General features: G+C 41.8%; 2 protein-coding genes across 2 annotated transcripts in view; one reads left to right on the plus strand and one right to left on the minus strand.

Annotated features, from left to right (window-relative positions):
- ITIH2 (inter-alpha-trypsin inhibitor heavy chain 2) overlaps positions 1-1680 on the plus strand; it is a 40895-nt gene extending 39215 nt beyond the window's left edge. Inside the window, exons 21-22 of the mRNA XM_010982827.3 lie at positions 701-812; positions 1504-1680. Of these exons, the coding sequence (XP_010981129.3) occupies positions 701-812; positions 1504-1651 (260 nt within the window). The 3' untranslated portion in view covers positions 1652-1680. The remainder of the gene's footprint in view (positions 1-700; positions 813-1503) is intronic.
- Positions 1681-4315: 2635 nt separating this feature from the next.
- On the minus strand, positions 4316-25374 carry KIN (Kin17 DNA and RNA binding protein). Its single transcript, XM_031444761.2, has 13 exons — positions 25208-25374; positions 23704-23798; positions 20989-21032; positions 20780-20902; positions 19779-19960; positions 19117-19165; positions 17970-18024; positions 15209-15338; positions 13251-13301; positions 11470-11538; positions 10572-10671; positions 8806-8906; positions 4316-5249 (listed from the first exon to the last, which is right to left on the minus strand). The coding sequence occupies exons 1-13, from the start codon at positions 25319-25321 to the stop codon at positions 5187-5189; spliced, it is 1176 nt and encodes a 391-aa protein (XP_031300621.1). The 5' UTR covers positions 25322-25374; the 3' UTR covers positions 4316-5186.
- Between the last annotated feature and the right edge of the window lie 13 nt (positions 25375-25387).

A 25387-nucleotide genomic window follows, 5' to 3' on the forward strand; every position in this document is an offset into this window, starting at 1 on the left:
GGCTGCAGCCAGGCCTGCCTGCCGTTCCTGACGTGGTTTTCCCAGGGCTGGGATTTCATCACGGAGTGAGCAAATTAAGAGAAGGGATGGGTACATGTTATGTTTTATGCTAAAGGCTGTTTTTTCTAACTGAAGAGAAGTGAACTGGTTTAGGAAGTCTGTGATAACAAGCGGGGCATCCAGGTCAACCTTCCCTACTTTGTAAAAAATGGTTGCAATTTCAGCATCACAGAGTTTAAGTGTCACAAGTAATTTGAGCTCTGCTCTCAGTTGGGACCTTCACGCCCACCATCAGGGCGTTTGATTCTACTCACGGTCCAGTAGCTCCACCTCCTACGTCCAGTAGCTCCACCTCCTACGTCCAGTAGCTCCACCTTCTTTGCCCAGTAGCTCCACCTCCTACGTCCAGTAGCTCCACCTTCTTTGCCCAGTAGCTCCACCTCCTACGTCCAGTAGCTCCACCTCCTACGTCAGTAGCTCCACCTCCTACGTCCAGTCCAGTGACCGCGGGGTGAGTGGCATGGCTTTGCCCTCAGGAAGGACCCATCCCGCCACCTGCATCCTTTCCCTCTCAGTCTGTCTTTCCACCGCAGGAAGTCTGGAGGGGGGACCACCATGCAGCTCGGGTCCCATGAGCAGCCCGTCCTTTTGTCTTTCCTCGGGTTACGTGTAGATACATGTCTGGACTTTGTTTCATTAGGCCAGTTCATGCATGAGCCAAAGATACGTATCTTCAACGAGCGACCAGGAAAGGACCCCAAGAAGCCAGAGGCAAGCATGGAAGTGAAAGGACAAAAGCTGGTTGTCACCAGGTAAGCATGGGACGCATACGATGGGAACCAAAAGGGCTCCTGTTAGGACTGGACTCAACGGCAAAGCGGAAGAGCAGGGAGAGATGTTTCATGGCAAACGAAACAGTTCACCAGGAAAAGACACACGAGTGACGTCTGTATAAGGAGACTGCACGTGGTCCATCTGAAGCGCAGTGAGGGGGTACGAGTACCGTACCATGAGATGCCAAGATTAACCTACTTTCCGCTCCTGCGTGCATTAGAAGCCCTGTGGCCACAAGCTGGGTACCTGAGGTGGCATCGCCCTTAAGCAGAACGCTCTCCCAGCCGGGGACGGTGAGAGGCACCTGCAGAGTCATTCTGCAGGTAGTTTGTGAGCTGAGCCCTGACACACTGGAGTTCTATTTCTACCTTTGTTTCCATATGACAGTTAATTTGCACGCTTTACCTGGCTGGAAAAGCCCTTATTGGTCATTCTCTACAAAGGTTATTTGAATTATCTAAGGACACACTGCTTGTTCCCTGTCCTTCTAAACCAAGCGCCGGGCTCTGGTGTTTTGTACGACTTGGAAAAGGGGGATGGGTGGGGCGGGCAGATACCGTGATCCAAGGGGGTGCAAAACCCAGCCAAGGGCAGTGTGCCTCCTTTCCGGGTGCGCAGGCTGGCCGCGCGCTGGCCCGGCCCTGACCACGCACTCCGTTTCCGTTTCAGAGGGCTGCAGAAAGACTACCGAACTGACAGGGTGTTTGGGACGGAAGTTCCTTGTTGGTTTGTGCACAACAGTGGGAAAGGCTTCATCGATGGACATTACAAGGATTACTTTGTGCCTCAGCTCTACAGCTTTCTCCAATGGCCTTAAAAGTTGACAGTTTGGGAAATTATATATACATTTTCCCCCCTGCCACTTTTGGAGTCATTCTTGAGTTTGAATCATCAAAAAGTAACCAGATATTGTGCTGGCTTATAAAACCTGTTAACATGTCTGAAGAAAATAAATACTTTTGCAAAGAAGTTTTAGGATTCTGCTGTGTTTTCAGATGCTAGGGTGTTAGTCAAGTTCGCGCAGAGGAAAGCTGCTTTGGCCAGTCAAGCTGCCATCCAGATGGAGTCCTAGGTTTTGGCATTTGACATAATTGTAGAAATACTAAATATATGTGATTACTTGTAATCTAAAGATAACCTCAGTGCTGAAGAGGTAAACAGCATTGTCTTTTAGTTTCATTCTTCTATAAAAATTGAGCACCTATGATTCAAAAAATAATTCTGTATCTTTTCCATTCCTATTTCAAAAATACTAATCTTAAAAAGTCATAGTCAACACAAACTTCAAAAGTTGGTTCTTATAATTGTTATTTCATAAAAATTTTGACTTTAAAACTGCTACCTTCAGCTACATAAGTTCTTTTCTTGTATTTTATATGTGCTCAGTAGTTTGAAAAATAAAGATGAAAATCTTATGGCAGAATTTTGAGCAAGAATCCTATCAAAAGAAGCCAGATTTGAAATCAAATCCATGTTATTCAAAGTATCAGAACTGTTATAAATAGTTATTGTTTTAAAATTTATTGCCTGCAAAAATAATCTTATTAACACTGTTTACATGTCCCTCTTGAAACCAGAAAAATGCCTTCTCTATATAATTAAGTTTGAATTGCAAGTGATAATCAATTTTGAATTTCAAATAAAGAAACCAAATTAGTGGGAATTATTGGAAAGGATCTATTCCACTGTCTACCTCTTGATTAGTTTCTGAAAATATTATGTTGTTCTCAGCGATGAAGGATAACTTGACAATTTATTTGTTGAAGCACATTGTAACCCACTGGTAACTGACCAATATGTAATTTTTTTAACAGCTGGGGTATTATAGGGCGGGTATCTGTCAACTATATTCATCTTTAGGACTTAAGTGGCCTATCTTCAAAACTCTTCCTGTCAATCTAAACAGTTTCCATTAAACCAATTAGATGTGTCTTATTGTTAGAACTGTCAGGAAAACAAGAGCTTAAGTTTGAGGAAAACCAGAGTCTTGGCTCAGATCGTACCTCTGTCATAAGTTTGTTTGTCTTTCTAAATTACTGAAAATTAATCAAGGGTTCTTAGAGTTGGAAAATTGGCAATCCAAAGAAACAAGTAATAAAAGGGAATTAAAGAGTATCTCGATGTGTACTAAAAGTGAATTATAAATCAGTAGTTTTTGCACCTACTGGTATGAGGTCTTTTGCAAATCATTCTACATGCTTTAAAGGACCACTTAATACCCTAAAAAGGGGGATCTTCTCTTGTGCTTTATCCCAATCGAAAGAGATGTATGTGACTCCGAAGCCCTGGCGAGCTCAAAGTAAGAACTACCTGGCTGCCTAGATACATAAAAGGACTTATATGATGTAACAATTTAGTACTGTTCTCCTTTTCTTAATGCCTTTTCACACTGGCAAAGTCTATGTTGGTCACTTTTTCTGAAATATCCATGTAAAAGAAAGACGAATCGATGACGGCTCCTTTTCCTGGCGTAATGATTCAGTTTCCAGTTAACGTTTCTGGGGTCACTTCTTTCAACCTAACGACTAACTTACAATCAACGCTGAGCCTCATTCTAATCTCGTGATTCCATTTTGCCAAAGTTGGAACTGAGGCATCAGCTACTGGTCTCTCACTGGGGTGCAGCAAGATCAGGGCGGGTTTTTAAGTGGCTACTTCCGATCAGCAAAAATTTCTCTTTATCGGCCAGTCAGTTCATTTGAATGTTAATTCATTGAACATCGGCAGTCCCCTCCCAACACCCATCTTACGTCTGCCTCTGCTGTTCCCTCTTCCATCTCTAGCAGCTACTGCAATGGCTTACTGACTGGAGGTACTCAGTAAATGTCTGTTAAACAGACTTACTTAAACACATCAATAAAAACTGACAGGCAGTTAGAATCCACAAACGGACAATAAGCACACGAGGGAATGGGGTCCAGTGGCACTCCCAATGAGGAAAACTCAAGGAATTTGGTTTCCCAGGGCATTAATGCCAATAACTTGACACAATCACAAGCCAAGTTGGTGAAAAACAATAGCTTTCCAGAAACTAAGAAGCTACAGACAGGGAGAAAATATTTACAAAAGACATACCTAATGTAAGACCGTCATCCAAAATATACAAAGAACTCTTAGAATTCAACAGTAAGGAAGTGAATGACCCAATGTAAACATAGACAAAAGACCTGAATAGACACCTCCCCAAAGCAGGTGCACAGATGGCAAATAAGCATATGGAAAGATGCTAGCAGCCTGTGTCAGCAGACTGCAAATTAAAACGAGATACTGCTATGTACCTCCAAGAACGGCCAAGATCAAGACACCACCAAATGCTGGTGAGGATGCGGAGCAACAGGGAGTCTCGTTCACTGCTGGTGGGGATACAAAATGGTGCAGCCACTTTGGAAGGAAGACACTCTTACCACTCAATCCAGCAATCATGCCCCTTGGCATTTACCCAAATGCATTGCAAACATGTTTAGACACAAATCTGCACATGGATGTTTATGGCAGCTTTATTCATAGTTGATGAAGCCTGGAAGCAACCAAGATGTCCTTCAAGAGGTGAACGGAGAATAAACAGGTATACCTAGCTACTGTGATGTTACTCAGTACTTGCAAGAAATGAGCCATCAAGCCATGAGAGGACACGTGGAGGAAACATAAGTGTATGTAATTAAGCCAGTCTGAAAAGGCAACACGCTGGGTGAGTCCGACTGTAAGACATCCCTGAGGAGGCACAACCACGTAGACAGGAAAAAGACCCGTGGTTGCTAGAGGCCAGGGACAGGGTGGGGGGCGAGTAGACGGATTCAGACTGATGAAACTACTTTGTGTAACGGTGAATACATTTCATCATAAATTTGTCCAAACCCACAGAATGTTCAGCATCAAGAGTGAACTCTAAGGTGAACTGTGGACTTCGGCTGATAATGACGTGTCAACAAAGGTTCATCAAATGTAACAAATGTGTGGGATGCTGACAGTGGGGGAAACTATCATTCAACTTCACTACCACTGATGAAAATGTAAGTTCAGAGTATATGAAGGATTTCCTCTAACTGTATGATTCTTAATCATCTTATATAAGAACACTTTACCATAATGTTCTTTTAATGAAGATTTAAAAAATCATCAAGGAAATATTACAAAGGAAACAAAAACAACAAGGGCAAAATTACAGAATTTTGATACTGCGTGAGACATAGATTTTTCTATAAGTTTAGCTAAACAACTATACAGTAATATTTAAATAAATCCATCTATTTTATACAAAAGAAACACCCTAACACAGTAGAGCCTTGTAATGCCTCGGAAAACACCAATTTGATGCTTTAAGATTTTAATGTGTTGTTAACAAATTTTCAAACTCAGGCAAGTTTAGAAATGTCTTCATATTGAATTCCTTCAACTCTGCGTCCTTTTAAAGGTCCCTACAAATTAAAATATTGAAGAAAAGGTTAAAAAACACACACATACTTACAAGACAAGAAAGGACGTACACTTTTGGATACAAATTTGCCTTTTCCACATCCCTGAAACACCTCAAAGCAGCTAACAACAGTCCTACACGTCTGTGAATCTAAATAGTTTTCTATGCTGTCTTCATCAAGAACTGGCCGTATTTTCTTCAATGACACGTGACATGTGTGAAATTCTAGCTTCCGGGGGCAGAGAACTGCTAGCCGGTCAGTCGCTTCTCTGCTTCCTGGATAAAGCTAACTTCCTGGCTCTCCCGGTGGGAGTGGCTGTAGGATGGAGCTCTGGTCCACGGAAGGGAGCAAAGGGCTGGGTGCCACCTGCAGGCCCACCCGAAGCACAGGGACATGGGCGCTGTCAAAGCCGCTGGTTCAAGGTGGTGGAGCCACAGATGGAAGGACCCTGGACTCCCACACCACCACTTAGAAAGAAGCCCTTCCCTCACTGAGAAGGCCCATGTGGACTTTAAGACAAGACGTTAACTTTGTGCTGTCCTCGACTGGGGCTTTCTTTTTCTTCAGGGCCATTGTTTTAAGCAATACAGATCCTCGCCCTCAGACGTGTTTGTCTAGTTTAGCTGTGACAGGCTGGTCTTATTACAGAAAATGAGTCTGACCTGAAATATATATATATATATTTTAAAAAAAATTTTTTGGTCTTTTTTCTTGAGGGGGTAGTTAGGTTTATCCACTTAGTTATTTTTAGAGGAGCTACTGGGGGTTGAACCCAGGACCTCGTGCATGCTAAGCACGTGCTCTACCACTTGAGCTATAAACTTCCCCCAGAAATATCTTTTCTTTACCCCTTCATTTCCAACAAAAAGGGCAAGGGGAATACTGGGTGAATGGAAGAAGACGCCTGTCATAAAAGCAGATACAGCCTGGGAGCACAGAGGCTAAGAACATGGGCATGGGACCCAGACTGCCCAGGTTCAAATCCCTCCCCCAGCAGGTGGCTCAAGCCCTCGGTGCCCCGTTATCCCAGCAGGGAACACTGACAGTGTCTACCCGGCGGGCCTGCTGGGACACATGCGTGAGTGAGCACACAGATGCTCAGAACGACACCCGAAGCAGGACGTGGACGTGAGCACAGTGGTTCTCAACGCTTCATGTCAGAGCTTTTGGCTAAAATTTGAAAAGCTGGTTCCCTCCCTTGTGAAATATAAAAAGATGATGATGACTCTAACCCCGGACTGAGATGTTAACATTTTTTACTGAGAATCACACCCTCCTTTACAAAATGCTTTAAAAAACCTCTTTCTTTTAAGATACAACAACAATTACATATAAAGGAAGCGAGTTCCCAGATAAAGTGTGACCAGGTTGACTCTTTCATTATCAAGTTTAAAGGCTGAAGGTCAATTGCACCTTTATGATAAGAATGCCAAGCAGAGGATTCAGAAGGGAGCCAGACATTTGGGTTAACTGGGCAAATACCTACCCAGCTGAGGTTGGTTTTGAACAATTTGTGAGCTACTTTAAAAATCTACTTAATAAATGTGTAAATTTCAAGTATTATAATACTGATACTAAAATTTAAGATGCCAGAAATGATAAAAATAGAAAAAAATCACTTGAAGGTTAATGTTTTTCAGGGCATTGACTTGGAGAAAACATAGGGACATAGGAGACAGACTGACTGATATACACAAACACAGATTTTTTTTTTTAATGGAGGCAGGCTGCAAAAGAAAAAGAAAAAAATTTTAAAAATTAGCACATGGGTTTCCTCTCCCAAAAGTCCACACTGCTTGGCAATCAACCCGAAAGGCTTTCGTGCGGACCCCCTGTGAGGTTCTGTGTCAGCACAGCACTGTGGCAGTGAGAGCGCGAGGGAGAAGGTGGGACTGGGGGTTTATGGGGAGTCAGGGGAGAATCAGCGCCCGAAATCACACAGACTGTGACGCAAAGGCATGGATGGAACCTAGACTATGCTGCTTCCCTTAGAGTAAAGCATGAAGCGGGATCTAAGTTGGATATTATCATGAAATTAAAAAGTGGAGAAGGTTCAAGCTGCCAGGGAAATAGAAAGCTTCCATGATCTAATGCTGATTAAATCAGATAAAAACTGATTTTAAAAAACGTTGTTCATTTAGTCAGATTAATAAATTCCTCAGTGACAAGTGGCATTCCCTGTTCCTTTTTTCCCCCCGAGTCTGTGTTAGTTGGTGATTAGGTTAGTATTTTCAGGGATGGGAAAAAAATGCTTTATTTACTTAAATGGGATTTCTCTCAAATAAGGACCTAAACGATTTTTCTAGAAAGCCCTTCTGAGGTACATGTTCCCTGGCCAGCTCACAGACGGGCTTGGGGACCTATGAGCTCCTTAAAGAGAACACAGCAAAGCGGGCAGTTCATGTGCGAGTTCTTGGAGAGAGCCCACAGCTTTCATCAGCTCTTCAGGAAGTCTCCTGTTCCCCTAAACATCAAAACTTACTGTAGCGGAGGGAAAAACCCCACGTTTAGAGAGACAGACACACAGTGCAGTAGTTCAGGGGTCTAAAAAGAATCAGGCAGTTGGGAGACACGTGTTTCAGACCCTCCTTCTGAAGACAGCTTAGGCCTCACGCATCCTCACGCGCAGACCTGTCAGTGAGCTGTCAGCTCTAGATCAGTAAGCAATTTTACCTAATCATTAGAGCTCTTTAAATTAACTACTTCATTGATCTCTCCTACCTTACATCCTTTATGAAAAAAGGACATTAAAAAAACTGCTGACCTCTGTGGCTTCTCCCTGATCAGCTGTGACCATACATTCCCCGCTGATCACACTACGGCAGACTGAGCTCCACGTTAGACGTGAGGGGGAAACTGGGAAGTGAAATTATCCCTATCATATACACTTTTATGAAACAGAAAGGCTGGGGAAAAAACAGACCAAAATGTGAATGGAGGTTATCATTCGCCTGGGGGATTATGGATTAATTAAAAGATTATTTAAACTGTAGTTTTCAGCTTTTTTATACAAGAACATTGCTACAGGCTGAATGCCTGAGTTCCTCCCCAAATTCGTCCAATGTATCCACAAAGTGATGGCGTCAGGGTGGGGCCTTGGAGCGGTACGAGGTCATGAGGCAGGGCCCTCGGGAAGGGGATTAGTGCCCTTAAGGGGGAGCCCAGGGTGTTCCTTTGCCCCTTCAACCACGTGGGGACCCCTGAACCAGGAACCAGGACCTGCGTAGACACCAAATCCGCCTGTGCTTGATCTTGGACTTCAAGCTCCAGGAACGTGAGGGATAAAGTTCTGCTGTTTACAAGCTCCCTCCACCCTTCGGTTTTGCTGCAGCAGCCTGAACAGATGAAGACAATGTGCGGCATTTCTTTTGTAATCAGAAAATAAAACGCTCCAGCGATGTCAGTTATTAGAGGAAATAAGCTTATAGACTTCCGAGTAGGAGGGAGGGCAAACAGAAAACCCAAACTCCAAAATAAAACACCAATCCAGTGAAAGAAACACATGGCACATTTTAAAAGCACTCTGACATTTCTGTCTTTGTGTAAATACACTTACAGTTTCAATGACTATAGTAGCTGAAAACGTCTTTTCATTGATGGATTCTAGGGTGCCTTCATTGCCTCTGTAGCCTCCATTCAAAACAAGAATTCTTTTCCCTACAACAGAAAACAGTTAACACTTAATACAAAGAAAATGTCCAGTTTCATCTGCTTTCTTATCTACATCTTACAGTCAAATGCAGTTACACTGAATCAACGTAATGGAAAACAAAACCCTTCTCTTAGAAGTTCCTTTTTTACAATTTTTTTTGGGCGGAGTGGTAATTAGGTTTATTTATTTATTTTTTAATGGAGGTACTGGGGATGGAACCCAGGACCTCACACATGCTAAGCACACACTCTACACTGAGCTCTATCCCCACCCCACCTCAAGAAGTTCTTAGTCATTTAATATTTGTAAGATTCTGAAGTATAGCTTGTAGTTACTTTGATTACTATGGCAGTATGAGACTCATTTTTCCCGCTTGTTTGTCAAAGGGATGTTTTAAATCTTAGACTGCAAGGTGCGGATGGTTCTTGGAGGTTGTGTCCCAGAGCCCAGACATAATCAGAACAACTTCAGCTTACTTTCATTTCTCTCTTTGTAAAATCCTAAGACGGTTGGCAGTTTCATAAAAATGTAAACATCACGCTTACCATCTGACTGAGTCATTCTATTTCTAAGAATTGTCCCAACAGAAACCATCTATCCATACAAAGACCTAGACGTGAATATTCTTAGCATCTTCATTTGTAACAGCCAGAAGCTGCTACACAACCCCAGTGTCCATAGGCAGGTGACTGGGTAAGGACACTGTGGTGCGTCCACAGAGTAAAAATACTCAGGAATAAAAAGGAATGAATTACAGATGCACATGACAACGTGGATGAATCCAAAATAATATACTTAGCGAAAGAAATCAGATAGAAACTTAGGACACAAGTACGACTTACTTATAGAAATTCTAGAAACATGGGAGCTAATCTACGGTGACGGAAAGCAGACTGGTGGCTGCCTGCGGGACGTGGAGGAAGGAACGGAGTGGGGAACGAAGGATCATAAAGGGAACTGAGGACATTTTGGGGGTGATGGGTTCTTTCACTAACGGACTGCAGGGACGGCTTTCACGGCATTATGCGCGTGCTGAAACATCAAATTAACATAATTTATACAGACGCAGTGTATGTCAAGGACACCTCATTATAGCTGGAAAAAAGCCCACAATTTCTAATCCATAAAGTGAATTTTATTTTAGGGAGAAAGAACACGGGATCTGATACACAGAAGTTTTAGAGACTTAACATTCTCGCTGTGCCAGCAGTGCAACTGCACGAAGGGTTCTGGTCAGAGGCAAACCCCCAACCCCGGCAGCACTCACACTATGCGTGTGGAAGCACCCAGCTGGAGGACAATTAAGGAAAAGGAAAAGCAAAATAATACTGGTTTTTACTTTACCATCTCAAGTAGCTAAACAAATGTATTAATAGTAATCCTAATATGACGGACTTTATCCAGGTATGTCTGTGATTTGCTTCTGGAGGAAATAAAAAGCAAACATTCTAGGAAGGGAAAATTTATTCATGTCACAAAAACAGCTTTCTCAGAGGACTGGTAAACTACCACGTTGCCAAGTCAAACAGGGATTGGTCATGCTGGCAAGGATATATTTCTAAAAATACCTCGTATCTATAACCACCAAGCAATGTCAATAGCTATGGTTTTAAGAACAGAGTCACTTATTTCGATGGGACACACATTAAAAGGTCTGCAGAAAGGTTTACCTGGTGCTGGAATTACTGTTTCTAAGTGAGTCTGGTCGAGCTTCAGCTTGTCTCCAGAGTCAATCATCTTTACAACAGCTGTGTATCTGTCAATTACTTCCTATCATGTAAAACCAACACTTTTATAATAGAAGAGAGATGCGAACACAAATCCCAAAGGGCAGAAATAAATAAATGAAAAACAGATGCAATTCTAACCAAAAGGTAAAAGTAACTCATTTCAGAGCAACTCCTCAAAGTTCCCTTCCTAGAGGCCGTGGGCGAGCGCTCAGTCTGTGGTTCCTGAAGAACTCAATTCAAAGCTAGGGTTTTCATCTGGGGAGAAAAGACTGATGATCTCAGAAAAAAGACTTTAAGAAATACAGTGAGAGGGACAGCTCTGCCTCATTTCAAGTCCAGCAGAAGGGCAAGTTACACACGCACGAGGCTGGGTGCTAGCGTGAAACCATCTTTAGGAAAAGCAAAAGAAAGGAAAGGAGCAGAGTGTCGATTTTTAAATTTTAAAACCCTCAAGTGGTCTAATGACAGTCTTTTGGGCAAAACATAAGGAAGTCCTCCTTGGAAGCGGGGGCATAATTACACTGTCCACCATTAACAAAGAGAACGCATCTCACTGGCTAGCAAGGCGTACACGCTGAGTGTTCTAGGAGGCGGCACTGGGTTTTAGATACACTATTAGCTCCAGTAAGAAAGCAGACCAAGGCCAAGTATAAACTCTGGCTAGAAATGAAATATTTCTCCGACAGTTGTGAATTCGGCCTTCCTTTTATGGAATCCTCAAGAACCTCAGACACACTGTTTCTGCACTGGGACTTGATTTTTAAGGAATATCAAAATGACGTTCCTTAGCCACCCGCCAGCTCCTTCCCCAGTTCCATCCGTAACTTCATGCCCTTACCTTCACAATGCCCTTTTTCTTATGATATTTCTCTCCAAGTTTTTTGGTTATAATTTTCACTACAATTTCCTAGGAAATAAGAAAAAAATAAAGACGGAAGGAAAGACATAAATTATCTTTCCCCTTTTAATCCTTCATTTTAAACCATTTTCACCAAAAATCATACTAAAACATTCGCTGCTTTGCTAAATAAGACATTTCGGATTCGTAAGCCTTCCCAACAATGACAAAACATTTCCTCAGTAATCTCCCATTCCTTCTTTCTGTTTTTATTCAACATGGTTACCAAGGGGAAAAAATTCATATGTTGTGGCTGATTTCCACACAGAAGGTTTCCTGGAATCTAGGAAACTTTTATCCTCCAATCTCAGCTTTATTAATCCAGGGCTTTCAGAGATAGCGTCCTTCTTTCTCTGCATTCAAGGAGTGAAAAGCGTCAAGGATACTCTATTATGTTGGTGTTCACCACTGATGAACACGCAGAAGGCAAGAGCCTTGCTGGGAATTGCAAGAAAATGGAGGCTTTGAGCTAAGGAAGGCCGACACTTCCCACAACGTTTTCTCTCCTGATGTTGCTCTGAATCTCCGACACAGGCAGGACTCCTCCAGATGAGCTCCTGCTGACAGTACAGTTCTTCCGAGCATCTCATTCTCAAATGGAAGAGAGACCTGAGCTGACTGTGTATGAGTGCACTCTGAGTTTGCTTCTCTGCTGCTATTTTCCTGATTTGAATTAGCTGTTGAATGGTTGACGATGACAATTAAATCACCTGACAATGTCATAGTCACCACAAGGATCCTGCACTTGCTACACTAAGCAGATACAACAGAGGTACTAGACGGACTTCAATAAACCAGGATAAAAATTACGTTAGCAAACATTTAGTAAGGACTTTGCAGGGGAGGATATCTAACAGCAGAATAACATGTTTAAGAGTAGCCTTGTGATCAAACAGCTCCTTTAAGAATAACTAAGACACCCTGCAGGCTTTCTGAAAACTTCACACTCAGTAAGTTCGAAACAGAGCAGCAATAAATAATAATTTTTAAAAATATTTAAATGTTTAAAATTATTATGAAATTGTTATCTTACAAAAATAAGCAATGAAGTGAAATAAATCAGGCAAAGAAAGACAAATACTATATGACATCACTTATATGTGGAATCTAAAAAATACAACAAACTAGTGAATAAAACAAAAAAGAAGCAGATTCACAGATACAGGGAACAAACTAGCAGTTACCAGTGGGGAGAGGGAATGGGGAGGGGCAATAAAGAGTTTGGGGAAAAAAGTTACTATGAGATTACCTGAAATTATGTGTGAAACTTCTGAAAATTGGAAAGCACTGTAGAATTTAAAGAATCTTTCATTTGATAAATTTTTTTTAAAGTTTAGAAAATTAGATTAAGAAAAAATTTTTTAAAAAAAGCAATAATAAACAATCAATAAAATACAAAGCTTTCCTTGAATTTGGATAATTAAAACCTTTTTTTTCAACAAAGTACCTGACTAGGTATTCTTACTGAAAATAATTCCAGGCTTAAATTCAAGGTATCTACGAGCAAATTCAGCATTAAACTCAAGGAACGTTACCGGTCCATGAAATTGATGTAACCCTCCAATACGGGTACAACCAATACTTATAGAGGCATTAAAGTTATAAAGCTATCTGTAGAATTTACATATATTTAAGAAATTCAGTCATTTATACCAAATGCTATTTAAATCATTCACTTAAAAGCACATTTAGAACCTAAGCAGCCTCGTCGGAATACGTACGGGCTGGAGCCAGTGGTCTGTTCGGGCAGTTCTCTTCTTCTCCTCTTCAATCTGGGGAACACGTAAGACGTTCACAAAATTACCTCTTTATAATCCTAAATTTATTTCAAATAACATTCTACTCAGCAAAAGAACACCCTAAAACACACCTCGCAGAAGATCGACACAATTTGCAAGTGCTGATAAACATAAATCAACATCTTTTGCAATTAGTTTTTGATTGGAAAAAAAGGAACTTGGATTTAAGAAAATACGTGAAAGGCAAGTCAACCTCGGCCAGGAAAGTAAGTGCAGTCAGCCTCCCTCTGGTCACTGCCGCAAGGCCACCTGCCAGCGTCACCGGCCCGACCCGCTGCTCGCTCCCCTGCGGCTGTCATGGGCTGGAAAACAGGCAGCGTTCTCGGGGGGGGGGGGGGGGGGGTAAAAACTTAACTCTTCTGGACCAACTGAGCACACAAACTGGGCCTGCAGTTTGCCTGCAAAGAGCTTCCCTGTTTGATAAGGGTAATAAAGCCTGTGAATGGAGGGGAAGAAAAACACAGCCAAGAGAGATGAAAATAAAAGGGCGACCAAAAGGGAAATGCGCTGATGGCCGGTCTGGTCGTATCTCACGCCTCTATCTTCCTCAACTGCTTAAAGTTAGCTTGAAGGGCCAACTTTGAAAGGGGCTGGACAAGGTAATTCTCTGGTTGATTCAAAACATCACTTTAGTCCCTCCAACTTTCCAATGTGAACAGAGAATCTTCTAAGTCTGGCATGTATTATATTCCGAGGAGGCAGACCTGGATTTCCATTTCACTTTGAGTTAAATCACAACGGCCTACAAGACCCTATGGTGCCGCCCCCACTTCTCTCCCCAGCTCCCAGTGCCGCCTCTCTGGTGCTCACCGTGCTCCGGCCACGGGGGCCTCTCCTCGGGAGGCTTCAACTAGAGCTCTCCTCCGCCCTGGCACCTTCTCACAAGCGATCTCCCCACTCCCTGCCCTCAGACCCAGCTCCTTAGCACTTAGCATTTTGTAATTACTCAGCCACTGGTCCACTTGGCCTCGGAATGTCCCCCTTGCTAGACTAAAAGCTCCGTGACACGCAGGGACAGTGTTTTCCTCCCTACTCTACAGATGTGGGACCTCGCACGACGCCCAGCACGGAAGGGCAGCTCAGTGATCACTGAGTGCTGGAGTGACCACATCCCACAGTTTAGTACACACGTGGTTATGCTTGAAGCTTTTCTGACTGCCCTGCACCATGTGAGGACTGTGACAGGGAAGACCGAACAGTCGCCTCCTGTCCCTTCACAGATGAAGAGACGGGATGAGGAGACTAGAGGGAATGACAGCACAGGGCATCCATTTATCCTTTCTCTTCATCTTGTCTACTTATTTCATAACCGTTTTGATGCAGGAAGGCTCAGTGTTGGAAGGGAGGGAGGAGTACTTAGGAATATATTAAGAACCTTCCACAGAGCTACTCTAGAATTTCAGGTGAATTTAGAGCAAAAGGATCGCCCTAGGTTTTTAATGACTCATCATACAAACTTGGCCAGTGGGTTAAACCAAATAAAAACGTGTCGGAGCTTTCCCTCCCCGGCTGGGAGGTGGTAAGTGGAAGTCAGAGGCGCTCAGAGAGCCCAGGTTGGTGGGGGTTCTGAGGGGGATGCCAATTTCATGGAGCCACCGGTGGGCAACAGAGTTTTCATTTCTGGCTTCAGTTCCCACCGCAGTCCCCCTAAATGAACTCTACCGACCATAACGTCAGGGAGAGCTTCGAAGGCAGCACCTGAGACAGGAAAATAACCCTATTTAGGGAGGTTCCACCCCTATTCAGATGGGAGCACCCAGGCTTTTCCCCTAATCTAGCACGAACACATTCATCTCACAAGTGGTGAAACCAAGTTCCCTTGGCTTGAAGCGCGTCATTCCCCTGCCAGCTGGGGCTGAGGGGCAGTTCATGAAGTGTACCTCCATGATCTCGTCCAGCGCTGATTTCTTCTTCTTCTTCTCCTTTGACTGAGCTGAGCTCTGGGAAGACTCCTTTCGCTTCACTGATGCTGCATTTCCTATTGTCTTCAGGGCACTTGGTCCCAAAGAACTGACGGGAAGAAGAATCATGCTGTTCACAAAAACAGTGCAAAGACGTGGGCTTTCTAACAGGGGACTCTATTCAATAACTTGTAAGAGCTTATAATGAAAAAGACTATGAAAAGGAATACACACACACACACACATAACTGAATCACTATGCTGTACACCAGAAATTAACACATTGTAAACCGACTATACTTCAACAAAAAGAATTTTAAAAAAGACGTAGGCTTTCTAATGTGCAAAAAGAGCAACACAGAAGAAATCTGCTCTGTGGTTAACCTACAGCAGATTAGTCAAAACAATGGAAGACGCGTCTGCCACTTACAGGCCTGGGAGCACCACGAGAACACGTGACCCTCCCTGCCCCTCAGCCCTGCAGTCAGTGCCAGGGCACCAGCGCGGCAGAGTGATGACAGCTCCAGGGCTAGGGCCACCAAGGTTTGATCCTATTTCTGCCGGGACCTTGAGCAGTTAACTTTTTCCGGGATCAGCTCTTCATCTACAAATGGGGTTAACAGTGTGATCCAACTCCAGCTCGACTGCAAGGATTAAGGAAGATGTTTGTAAACTGGCTGGTGGACGTCCAGCACGTTGCTGTCAGTTCTATTTTTTTAAAGTGAAGATCTCAAAATTCAAATAAAATTTTTTTATTGCTCCCAACTGCCTAGAGTCGATGGTGTACATTCTAAATATTTTATGGCTAATAGAAAATTGTCACCGCTGGCCCCAGTGTGCCGTCCTGGATTTATAATGTGCACCTGTCATTCTGAACAACTGGCTACTGACTGAGCCACGTCCTATGCTCCAAGCCTTTGCAAATTTGCACATGCCCCTTTTATACCTAAAATAGTCTCTCCTTTTATCTCTACTTGTCGAAATTCTTTAAGATCTATTCTTCATGACGCTTCCTGGATCTTGTCAATTTCTGAGTGACCACAGCACTTTGGGGCAAGCACCCCACTCCGCCCTGTATATGACCATTTGTATATGCACCTCCTCTCTCACAGGAGGGGGAGACCAGACATATATGTATATACTTTCCCTGTAAAGTAGCAGTAACTATCTTGTGACGCAGATAAAACAGATGCTCCATTAATTTGCTGACTAACTGAATCCTACCAGTCCCATTATTTAATCTGTCATACTGATAAAATATGAAACAAAGAATACACATTTGCACAAAGTTAACATGGAGTTAAACATGAAAAAAAGTGTGATTAATAGAAAATACAATGGAGTTATTATGTTCCATTATTTGGACTTTTTTCTCAAGGCATTTAAAGGCAGCAAGAGCTTTATTAGCAGCTGAATTACTGCAAGGGCTCCCAGTGCAGCTGGCAGTCAGCCGAAATCTTGGCTTCGTATGTGAGGGTTTGTAGGTCAGGACGCCCCTACTCCGTCTTCAATGAAGCCTTTCTATCTAAGTGTAAGGCTTTACTCTTACCCTTGTGAAATTTCACTTACTGGGTTTTGTCCCATAATTCAATCCTCTGAACATATTTTTAAGTTCTGAAGTTTGTGACAACTGTAAATAATATACATTGGTTGTGAACAGATTCAGTCCAGACACACTCTTCAATGTGCTACTTAAATATTCTTTATATTTAAATGTACTTTGAGCTAGGAATCCACCGAATTTAGCAGTAATTCTGGGTCATATCAACCACAATAAGTCTCTGCAAACAGGCTCTGATAACCCTAGCAGAGGGGAAGCTACGATTTAACTGGCGATTTGGGGGCCTAGCAATTGCTTCCTCCTTACATGTTCACAAACTACCTCTTTTCTATCGTAATCAGTAATACCAGCTTGCTACTATTGTTTCTTGGAAGATTTTTCTCCACTTTTGGAAAAAATATTTGCTTACTTTTCTGCTTTCTGAGTCTTCTCACATTCTCCATGATTCCTCAAATCTCATCAACAGTGAGCCATCAAACACACTGATAAATTATTCAGTACTTTGGTATCTGTCTCAGCTTGGAAGCTTTAATTTATTTAAAGCTGTTAGATACTTTTCTTAAAATTAAAATGAATGAAAAACAAACCCAATTAAAAAACAGGCAGTAGACATTTCTCTAAAGAAGATACGTAAATGGCCAAAAGGCACAGGAAAAGATGCTTAACATCACTGATCATCAGAGAAATGCAAATCAAACCCACAATGAAATACTACTTCACATTCATTAGAATGGCCATTATAAAATATATATATATAAAATAGCCAGTGTTGGAGAGAATGTGGAATAACTGGAACCCTCGTGTAATTTTTTTTTCTTATTTGGCTCTTGTGAATAGTGCTGTTTTGAACACTGGTGTACAAATATCCATCCAAGTCCCTGCTTTCATTTCCTTTGAGTATTTACCCAGAAGTGGAATTGTTGGAATGTATGGTAATTATGCATTTAATTTTTTTAAGAACCGATGTACTATTTTCCACAGCAGCGGTACCATGTTACATTCTCACCACCAATTATATGTCCTAAGAAAATAAAACAATCGACCATCAAAGAAGAAACAAACAAAAAAAGGTAAGAGCAACCAGAAACAAATTAATGCACAAGACTGCACCTTTTAAAATGCAGTAATCGACAGACACAAAAATGCTCGAGTTCTAAGACCCCTGTTCCTGGAGCTCACCTTGATTTAGATGTTGCTGCTGAGCTACATGCTCCTTTGTTCAAATTAAATGTAACTGCAAGAGAAGAATTGTTATTTCATATATATTTCAGGAAAACTGTAATAAAACATCAGATAAATACCACAATGCACCCATATAGAAATCCATGGACATCTGAACAAATGAGAGCTGGAATGCTCCTGCCCAGAGACCCTAAAGTCCTGTAAAACAGCCTGGACCAGTGCCCACAGAGCTGGGAAAGACCGTCATACGATGTGGCAGCCGGCCTGGGCTGCTTGCCCACTCCACGGCCCCCTCTCCCCGGGGTTACAGGAATCCAGTTTTGTTTAGATGTCCATACCCCGCACACATGGCCTGGAGGATGCTATGGTCTGAAGGTTTGTGTCCCCGGTGAATTCAAGTGTTGCAAACCCAATGCCCAAGGTGATGGGACCACGGGAGGTGATCAGTAAGGTTCTTTGGTCTCAACCAATCAAAATAACCCCTTTTCCAATGATTATTTTTGAGGTGGACATGGGATACAGTCTGGCCAAGGACATTCAAAAGGAAGCCTGCAGGTGGGAAGAGTGTCTTCTAGGGGAAGTTCCCTTGTTCACGAGGGACTCCAGAAGAGAGAGACGCTCTCTGTCGTCCTGCGGACAGCGCTGGGTCTCATACGATGGCTGAAAGCGCTGGCAGCCACCTCGTGTCTAGCTGCTGCACAGGATGGCGTCTGGAATGACATTACGTCCGGGACTCTTGGTACAGAAAGACACTTCCTCCAGGTTTATACTGATTTTATTCAGTCTTGTTACTTGTTGCTGAAGGCATCCCATCCAATTCATTATTATCACCTTTTCATTTATTGATGAGAACAGTGCATCCAGACAGCTAACACGTATTTTATTTATTTATGTATGTACGTATGTGTGTTTGAGGGAGGAGGTAATTAGGATTATCTATTTACTTATTTATTTTAATGGCAGTCCTGGGGATTAAACCTAGGACCTCGTGCATGCTAAGCATGAACTCTACCCACCAACCTATCCAGCTATCCCCTCCTCCCCCAGACAGATACCACATCTTGCTCCCAAACTTGGTAGTTTTTTGGCAAAGCCAGTACAAAAGCATCCATATTTTAAAAGGAAGAAAGAAAAGTAAAACTACCTTTTTCTTCATCATTTTCTCTGCTTAATTCTGTAAAAATAGGGGCTTCCTTAAAAAAAAAAAAGAGGTTGAAGGTTTGGTTCACAATGCATTTCTTATTAATATTCAGTAGTCCTGAATTATGACTAAACGGTTAAGATACTGACAGATGACACGTGCTGCAGATACTCTCCAGTGGGGAATTATTCTACTGGGGGAAGAAGTAGCTTTTCTGTACCAAACTCCAGAAGTTCACGTACATTTTCACTTCTATTACAGTCTAGGCAAAAAGCAACAACATAAAGCAATAAACTTTAGGACTCTTAGCTAGAGGATTACTTTCAAAAGTAAAACCTTTCTCTCTTGTGGGACGATTTAGTGGTCAGACTAACTCAAAGAACTGCATGTAACATCCACCTCTGCCCCCAGTAGCCTTGGCTTCTTGGTCAATCTCTTCGCCTCCCCGAAGGCTTAATCATGTATGTATTTAGAGTTGTGATAAGGATTAAGAGTGTACAAAGGAGACACTCCACATAGTCCCTGCCACATTAAGTATTTGATAAATGATGTCAATAGCTGTTTCTACTAATAAAAAAAAAAGATGACCTCGAGATCTAGCTAAATTATTTTTTTAGCTAATGCCCTTATAAGATCTCACAAAGGAATACAATGGTGATGCCCACCTGCTCTTTCCCTTCCAGGCCTCTTCGCACTTGTTCTTGGATAAATTTGGCAGTTTTTTCTTCATCATCAAGGTCCTGCTTCTTCTTTTTCTCCAGTTCCAGCTGCCGGCGGATGGTTTCTGGGTCCCTGTCTATATACTGAATATACCAGCCTTTTGGTGTCTCATCCACTTTGCACAAGCCTTAAAAAAAGTAACACACACAGTAATTGTGTATACAATCAAAGCTGAAAGTAAATGTAAGTGTGTTCCACGTCTGCATTAGTTACTCATCCATTCAAATACACTCATTCAAACACACAAATGTATACAGCACATGAATTTTCCATATTTTACAGCTCGTAAAATTTAGATTTTAAACGAAAAATATCTCTCTTTAAACAGAAAAAAATTCTTATTTTGCTTTCCAACTAGCTAGGCTGAGGCAACATATTTAAACAAGGGAAACACATGAAAAAAAGCATTACCTTGCTCAGTAATTATTCAAATGTGTCTAAGTATTTCCCATCCGCAGAGTGCATGATATTCTGCGAAGCAAGAATTACACCCCCAACAAAATGGATAAAGAAACACACTGAATAAGTAATTCTTTGGTACGAAATTTCTTTCTCTTTTCTTTCCCCAAACTTCTTATCTTATTAGAAATGGAAAAAGAGGCAGCAAATTTTTTAGAAAATCACCTTAGAAAGGGATAACAAAAGTTTCCAAAAGTGAAATGAGCGTGTGTGTGTGTGTTGGAGGGGGATGGAAAAGGACAGGTAAGGACCCTCAACCTAATGCGCGGACGCTTCAGTGGTAAATCTTCGCACCGTCAAAGGACCACAGAGGACATTCTTACACAGCCACAGTGCACAAAATCAGTCCTGGAAGACCACGCCTCTCTGTCAGTTTCTAATTGCCCTACACTTCTTATTTTCCACAAACTTACGTAGAAAACATGACAACCCACTCTGCCTGCAACGCAGCGACACAACCACGGTTCAGATCGTGTCTCCTTCTCACCCTCTCTGCCCAGCCACTTGGTGAAGTCTGTCAGCGTCTCCCACTGCGTGGCGTTCATGTGGATGTGCTCCCGGTGGCTGATGTATTCGTTGTAAACGATGTTGTTGTGAACTCTCTTGGTGCCTGAGGACAGATAGGACACTGCTGATCCGGAGCAGATTACGAGATTACAAAGTAGTTGTTATGTGCACAACACTTCAGAGGCTTACCAAAGCGTCTCCTGAGAAGCTCTAGAAAGTCATTTCGGAATTCCCTAATAAAGAAAGCAAGGAAAGCATTAAGATAATTTCTACAAATACATAGCATCACCTTCCTGAAATGTAAGCCATGGTATGGTTTGAATGCCCAAATGACACATGAAACATCTATGTGAACACCTGTTATGAACCTTTAAAAGCTCAACAAGGGAAGAATCCCGAAAGATTATAGCTTTCAAGAATTAAAAGTTAAAAGTCAGTTTAGAGTTGAAACCTTCTGTCTTGGCAAAGCCAGCACAGCAAAAGTGACCACACAGCTTTGGAGAGCGTCCTTCATGAAGTCTCAGTGCTACTGAATGTGCCACAACCATCCCACTCCAGTGATGGGAACAAAAATGCCCTTCCCACTTGAAGGCGGCAACTTCACGTATCCCTCTGAGCAGGGCACACTGTGTCATGTGCAGATAAACATAAGTGAGTAAGACAAAAATCCTGACCGAGGTTACAATCTAGCAGAAACAATCATAACAGAAGCCAAACTGAAAAACAGACATAACAAAAGATCACAGGAAGACCTAAGGAGATGCCCAGAGATGTCTGGAGGTGGCCTTTAGCATGCGCAGTGAAGTATAAATGGGACTTTTACAGGTGAAGAGGGAGAGAAGGCCATTCCCAGCTGGGGCAGAGGTGCGCCTGTGGCATCCTCGCCGAGCCCCGGCAGTGGGCAGGGACACCAGTCTCTACTAGCAGTCAGTGGGTTCTCCACCCCAGGCACTCACAGTGAAAACCAACGCTAGTTTCATCAAGAACTCAGTATTACTAATTGTCTTAAACCTCAGCTTTTGATTACATGTCTTTTTAATACCCTCTGTGATGAAATAATCATAAACTACTTCTCCTGCTGTACAATAACTGTCTTAAGGAAAAGCATTTGTGCTACTGTTTGAGCTGTGAGCCGACTATCTTCTCCACGATGGAACACTGTTTTTACTTGACAGAATGATAGACATATAGAGTTATTCCAAATTAAGTGTGCAGTAGATAATTTCTCAAAAATAAACAAGGTGAGCCTGTCATGTCGAAGAAAACAACTGACGGTATTTGTCACCAATGATAAAAGCTGAGCTTTTAAGTCGCAATTTGAATTTCGGTAAACCAGTTGTGCCTGGGAAATAAAGTGATACTTTATTTATTTATACTTTTTGAAATACCTTGAAATGTCAAGCTGAAGAGGTTGGGTTTTATGGAGACAATAAAAAAAGCACTAAATAATTTACCTAGGAATTGACTAGTGAAAATCTGTGATTTAGAAAGATAATCTTGGGGTCAGTACAGCATTGAGAACGATAATTTTCAAAGTCTGGTCCCCAGACCAGCAACATCAGTATCACCTGGTGCCCAGTCGCCGTGATTGTGACATACTTCCCAATACTTACAGACGTTTCTGACAACGTTGATGCTGACATTAATGAATATGATTTATGATTTTGCATAACAGAATGCATCACTGTTCTGACTTTAAGAACACTTGCATAACTTAGGGAACTGATATTTTCCAAATGGCCGGTAGGTGACGTTACAAAATCATGCATGGGTACAAAATGCACTTAAAGTGAAAGATCAAATGGATTTTAATGTCATAGCGCACAAAAAGTTAGCTGATATGGTCTCAGATTCTACATTGCAACTAACCTTTAAGAAATTACCGCGCTACCATGTTTTGATGTAGCATCAAAGAAGAATATCCAAAATTATGTGAAAAGGCTATTAAAATATGCCCCCCACTTCCAACTCCACACCTATGTAAATCCTGAACTTTCTTTATATGTTTCAAGCAAAGCAGCGTTTCAAAACAGAATGAATGCAGAAGCAGATGTGAGAATCTATCTTCTATTAAGTCAGACACTGAAGAGATTTACAAAAATGTAACGCAATATCACATTTTCGAGGGAAGATATAGTTATTTTTCATTAAAATATTTATTTTAACATACAGTAGGCTCATTATTGTTATTTTAAATGAATTACTAAATAATTTTTTTTTAAGTTCCCAGATTTAATCCCTAATTTACAAGTACCAATAGATATAACCCACATAAACAAGTCTTTGGGGTCCTTTGATAATTATTAAGAGGATAAACGAATCCTAAGATCAAAAGGTCTAGAACTTTAGAAAGAGACAGACAGAAGCAAGATTAAATATTGATAGCAATAACAGTAAGAATTAACAGCTAATACTGATGAGCACGGGGCACTCTTAAACACTTTAAAAGTACCAATAATCTTCATGTAAACCCTATGAGGGAACACAATGCTTGGAAGATACAATACTTACAGATGAGGTGACCAAAGCACAGAAAGACTCAAGTAATTCACCCAAAGTCACACAGCTCCTGAGTGCAGAAGCCTAGGTTTGAAGGATGTAAAGTCAGGCAGTCTGACTCCAGAGCTGTGCTCTTAGCCACAATTGTTTTAGAATGAAAAATAGTTTTTTCCTGTGTTTCAAGTGAAAGGAAGGAAAGACTGAAACATAAGAAATACTTTTTTTTTTAAATTCCATTTCATGATACATTATCAAAAGAAGACAAAAACTGAGCATAAAGATAACATAGCTATCATGTTAATATGTAAGGAATAAACAGAGACTCCAATGTATAAAGCATTGAGCATCTATTAAATGTCCAACTGAATAATGCTTACGAGGTCAGGATGTCTTTGAGTTACTTACTCTGAAAAATAATCCATGAACTGCTGGGGATTTTCTGAAGCCAGCAGTAGTTGTCTCTGATGAGATTCGGACATACAGTGACACTTAAAGCCATTCTACAAAAATGTAAAGGTAGTCGTTAAAGTCTGACTTAGCTCATCGTAATGAGCCCTAAATACAAGTATTTCATTAAACCCTAAAAAGCTGCTCTTGGATGATAAATTGTAAAAAAAAAAAAAAAAAAAAAAAAAAAAGAAGAAAGAAAGAAAAGAAAATAATCATGCCACTGGCTGTAAGCACCCTATCATAAAAAAACAATTTTTTTATGAAGTTGAATTTTGCAACCCTGCTGATCAAAGTCAGAAGATTAAAGAGACAGATAAAGAGTGCTTTAGGAAACAGAGATTGGTGAGAAAAACTACAGGGCCAGCAACTGAAGAGTGGTATCATTTTTTTTTTACTCAATTTAACAAATTCCTATCAGGCACCTACTTCATACAGAGTTATGCCAGCATCCTGAGGAATATAATGAAGTAAAAACGGGTCATTAGTGAATTTCCATTAAGGAAATTGTTTTCACTCACTTTCCTATACTTTAGCTCATTATGCAAAATACACTGTTGCATAAACCTATTTTAACATACTAAATCTGTATCTTCTTCAGATGACTATAAAAAACAAACACAAGTTTTGACTTTGTATTGATTCTACTTAACCTTTGAACCTGACTCTTCACTAGTAAAAGAAATGAAAAACGTTCCTCTCCTGTTCATCCAGCTCAGTGTACAGCACTGTCTTGTACCGGCACCCAGGCCAGGACCGAGGACAGCATCCACGTTCCACGTTCCATCCATCACTAAGCCTTCTCAGCCTTCCTAATAACCCTTATCCTTTGCCTCTGCTCAGGCGCACTGCAGCTGTCCTCAATTCAACACTCAGTCTTGTTTAGAGCAGCTTCCTAATCTGTAATTATCCACAGACCACTTGCACAACTCCTGCCTCATCTGTGTACTACCTGTCCATTCCTCTTACTTAAATGCATCTTAAAAGAAAACTTGGTATCACAAGAAATGAAAAACCAGCACCACCTTCCGTAAATGACAAATAAATCAATAAAATGAAAACAAAATAATGTTATTAAATTCTAGAAATTCAAGTGAGCGGGCGGGCAGGAGGGGATACTCTAGTTCTGACCTTCCTCCCCCTCAGTCTTCCAGTACTGAGACAGAATACAGGGCAGGGGGCTCACAGGGCGGCTCCACCGCCCCCAGGCTGCCCTCCCAGGTAGAGAAGGGCCGTGAACAGACCTGAAGCCAAACAGGCCAGAACCACCGCAACTGTCCTACTCTGAAAACTGGTGATTAGAGGAAGGAAGTAAGCACTTATCCTCTCTTTCCAACAGGAACCACATTTGGAGATGACAAGTGAGGATAACCAAACAGCCCTAATGAATGAGAAAAAGCTCTTTTACAAAAGAACGGCAGCCAATACTGAATGTAAGAAGAGTGAGCCCGGGCTCGCTTACCTCGTCCCGGCACTGCTTCTGGCACATCTGGCAATACCAGCGCAGCTTCTGCAGCCCCTTGGATTTGATCCTGTTGGCGATGGCCTTAGGGGTAAGGAAATCCGACTTCCCCATCGCGACCACCACAGCGCCAACTTCCCACAGCCCAGCGCTCCGCCGACCGGAAGCGGAACTGGGCTG

This window comes from Camelus dromedarius, chromosome 26 (assembly GCF_036321535.1).
Source record: "Camelus dromedarius isolate mCamDro1 chromosome 26, mCamDro1.pat, whole genome shotgun sequence".
Taxonomy (NCBI): domain Eukaryota; kingdom Metazoa; phylum Chordata; class Mammalia; order Artiodactyla; family Camelidae; genus Camelus; species Camelus dromedarius.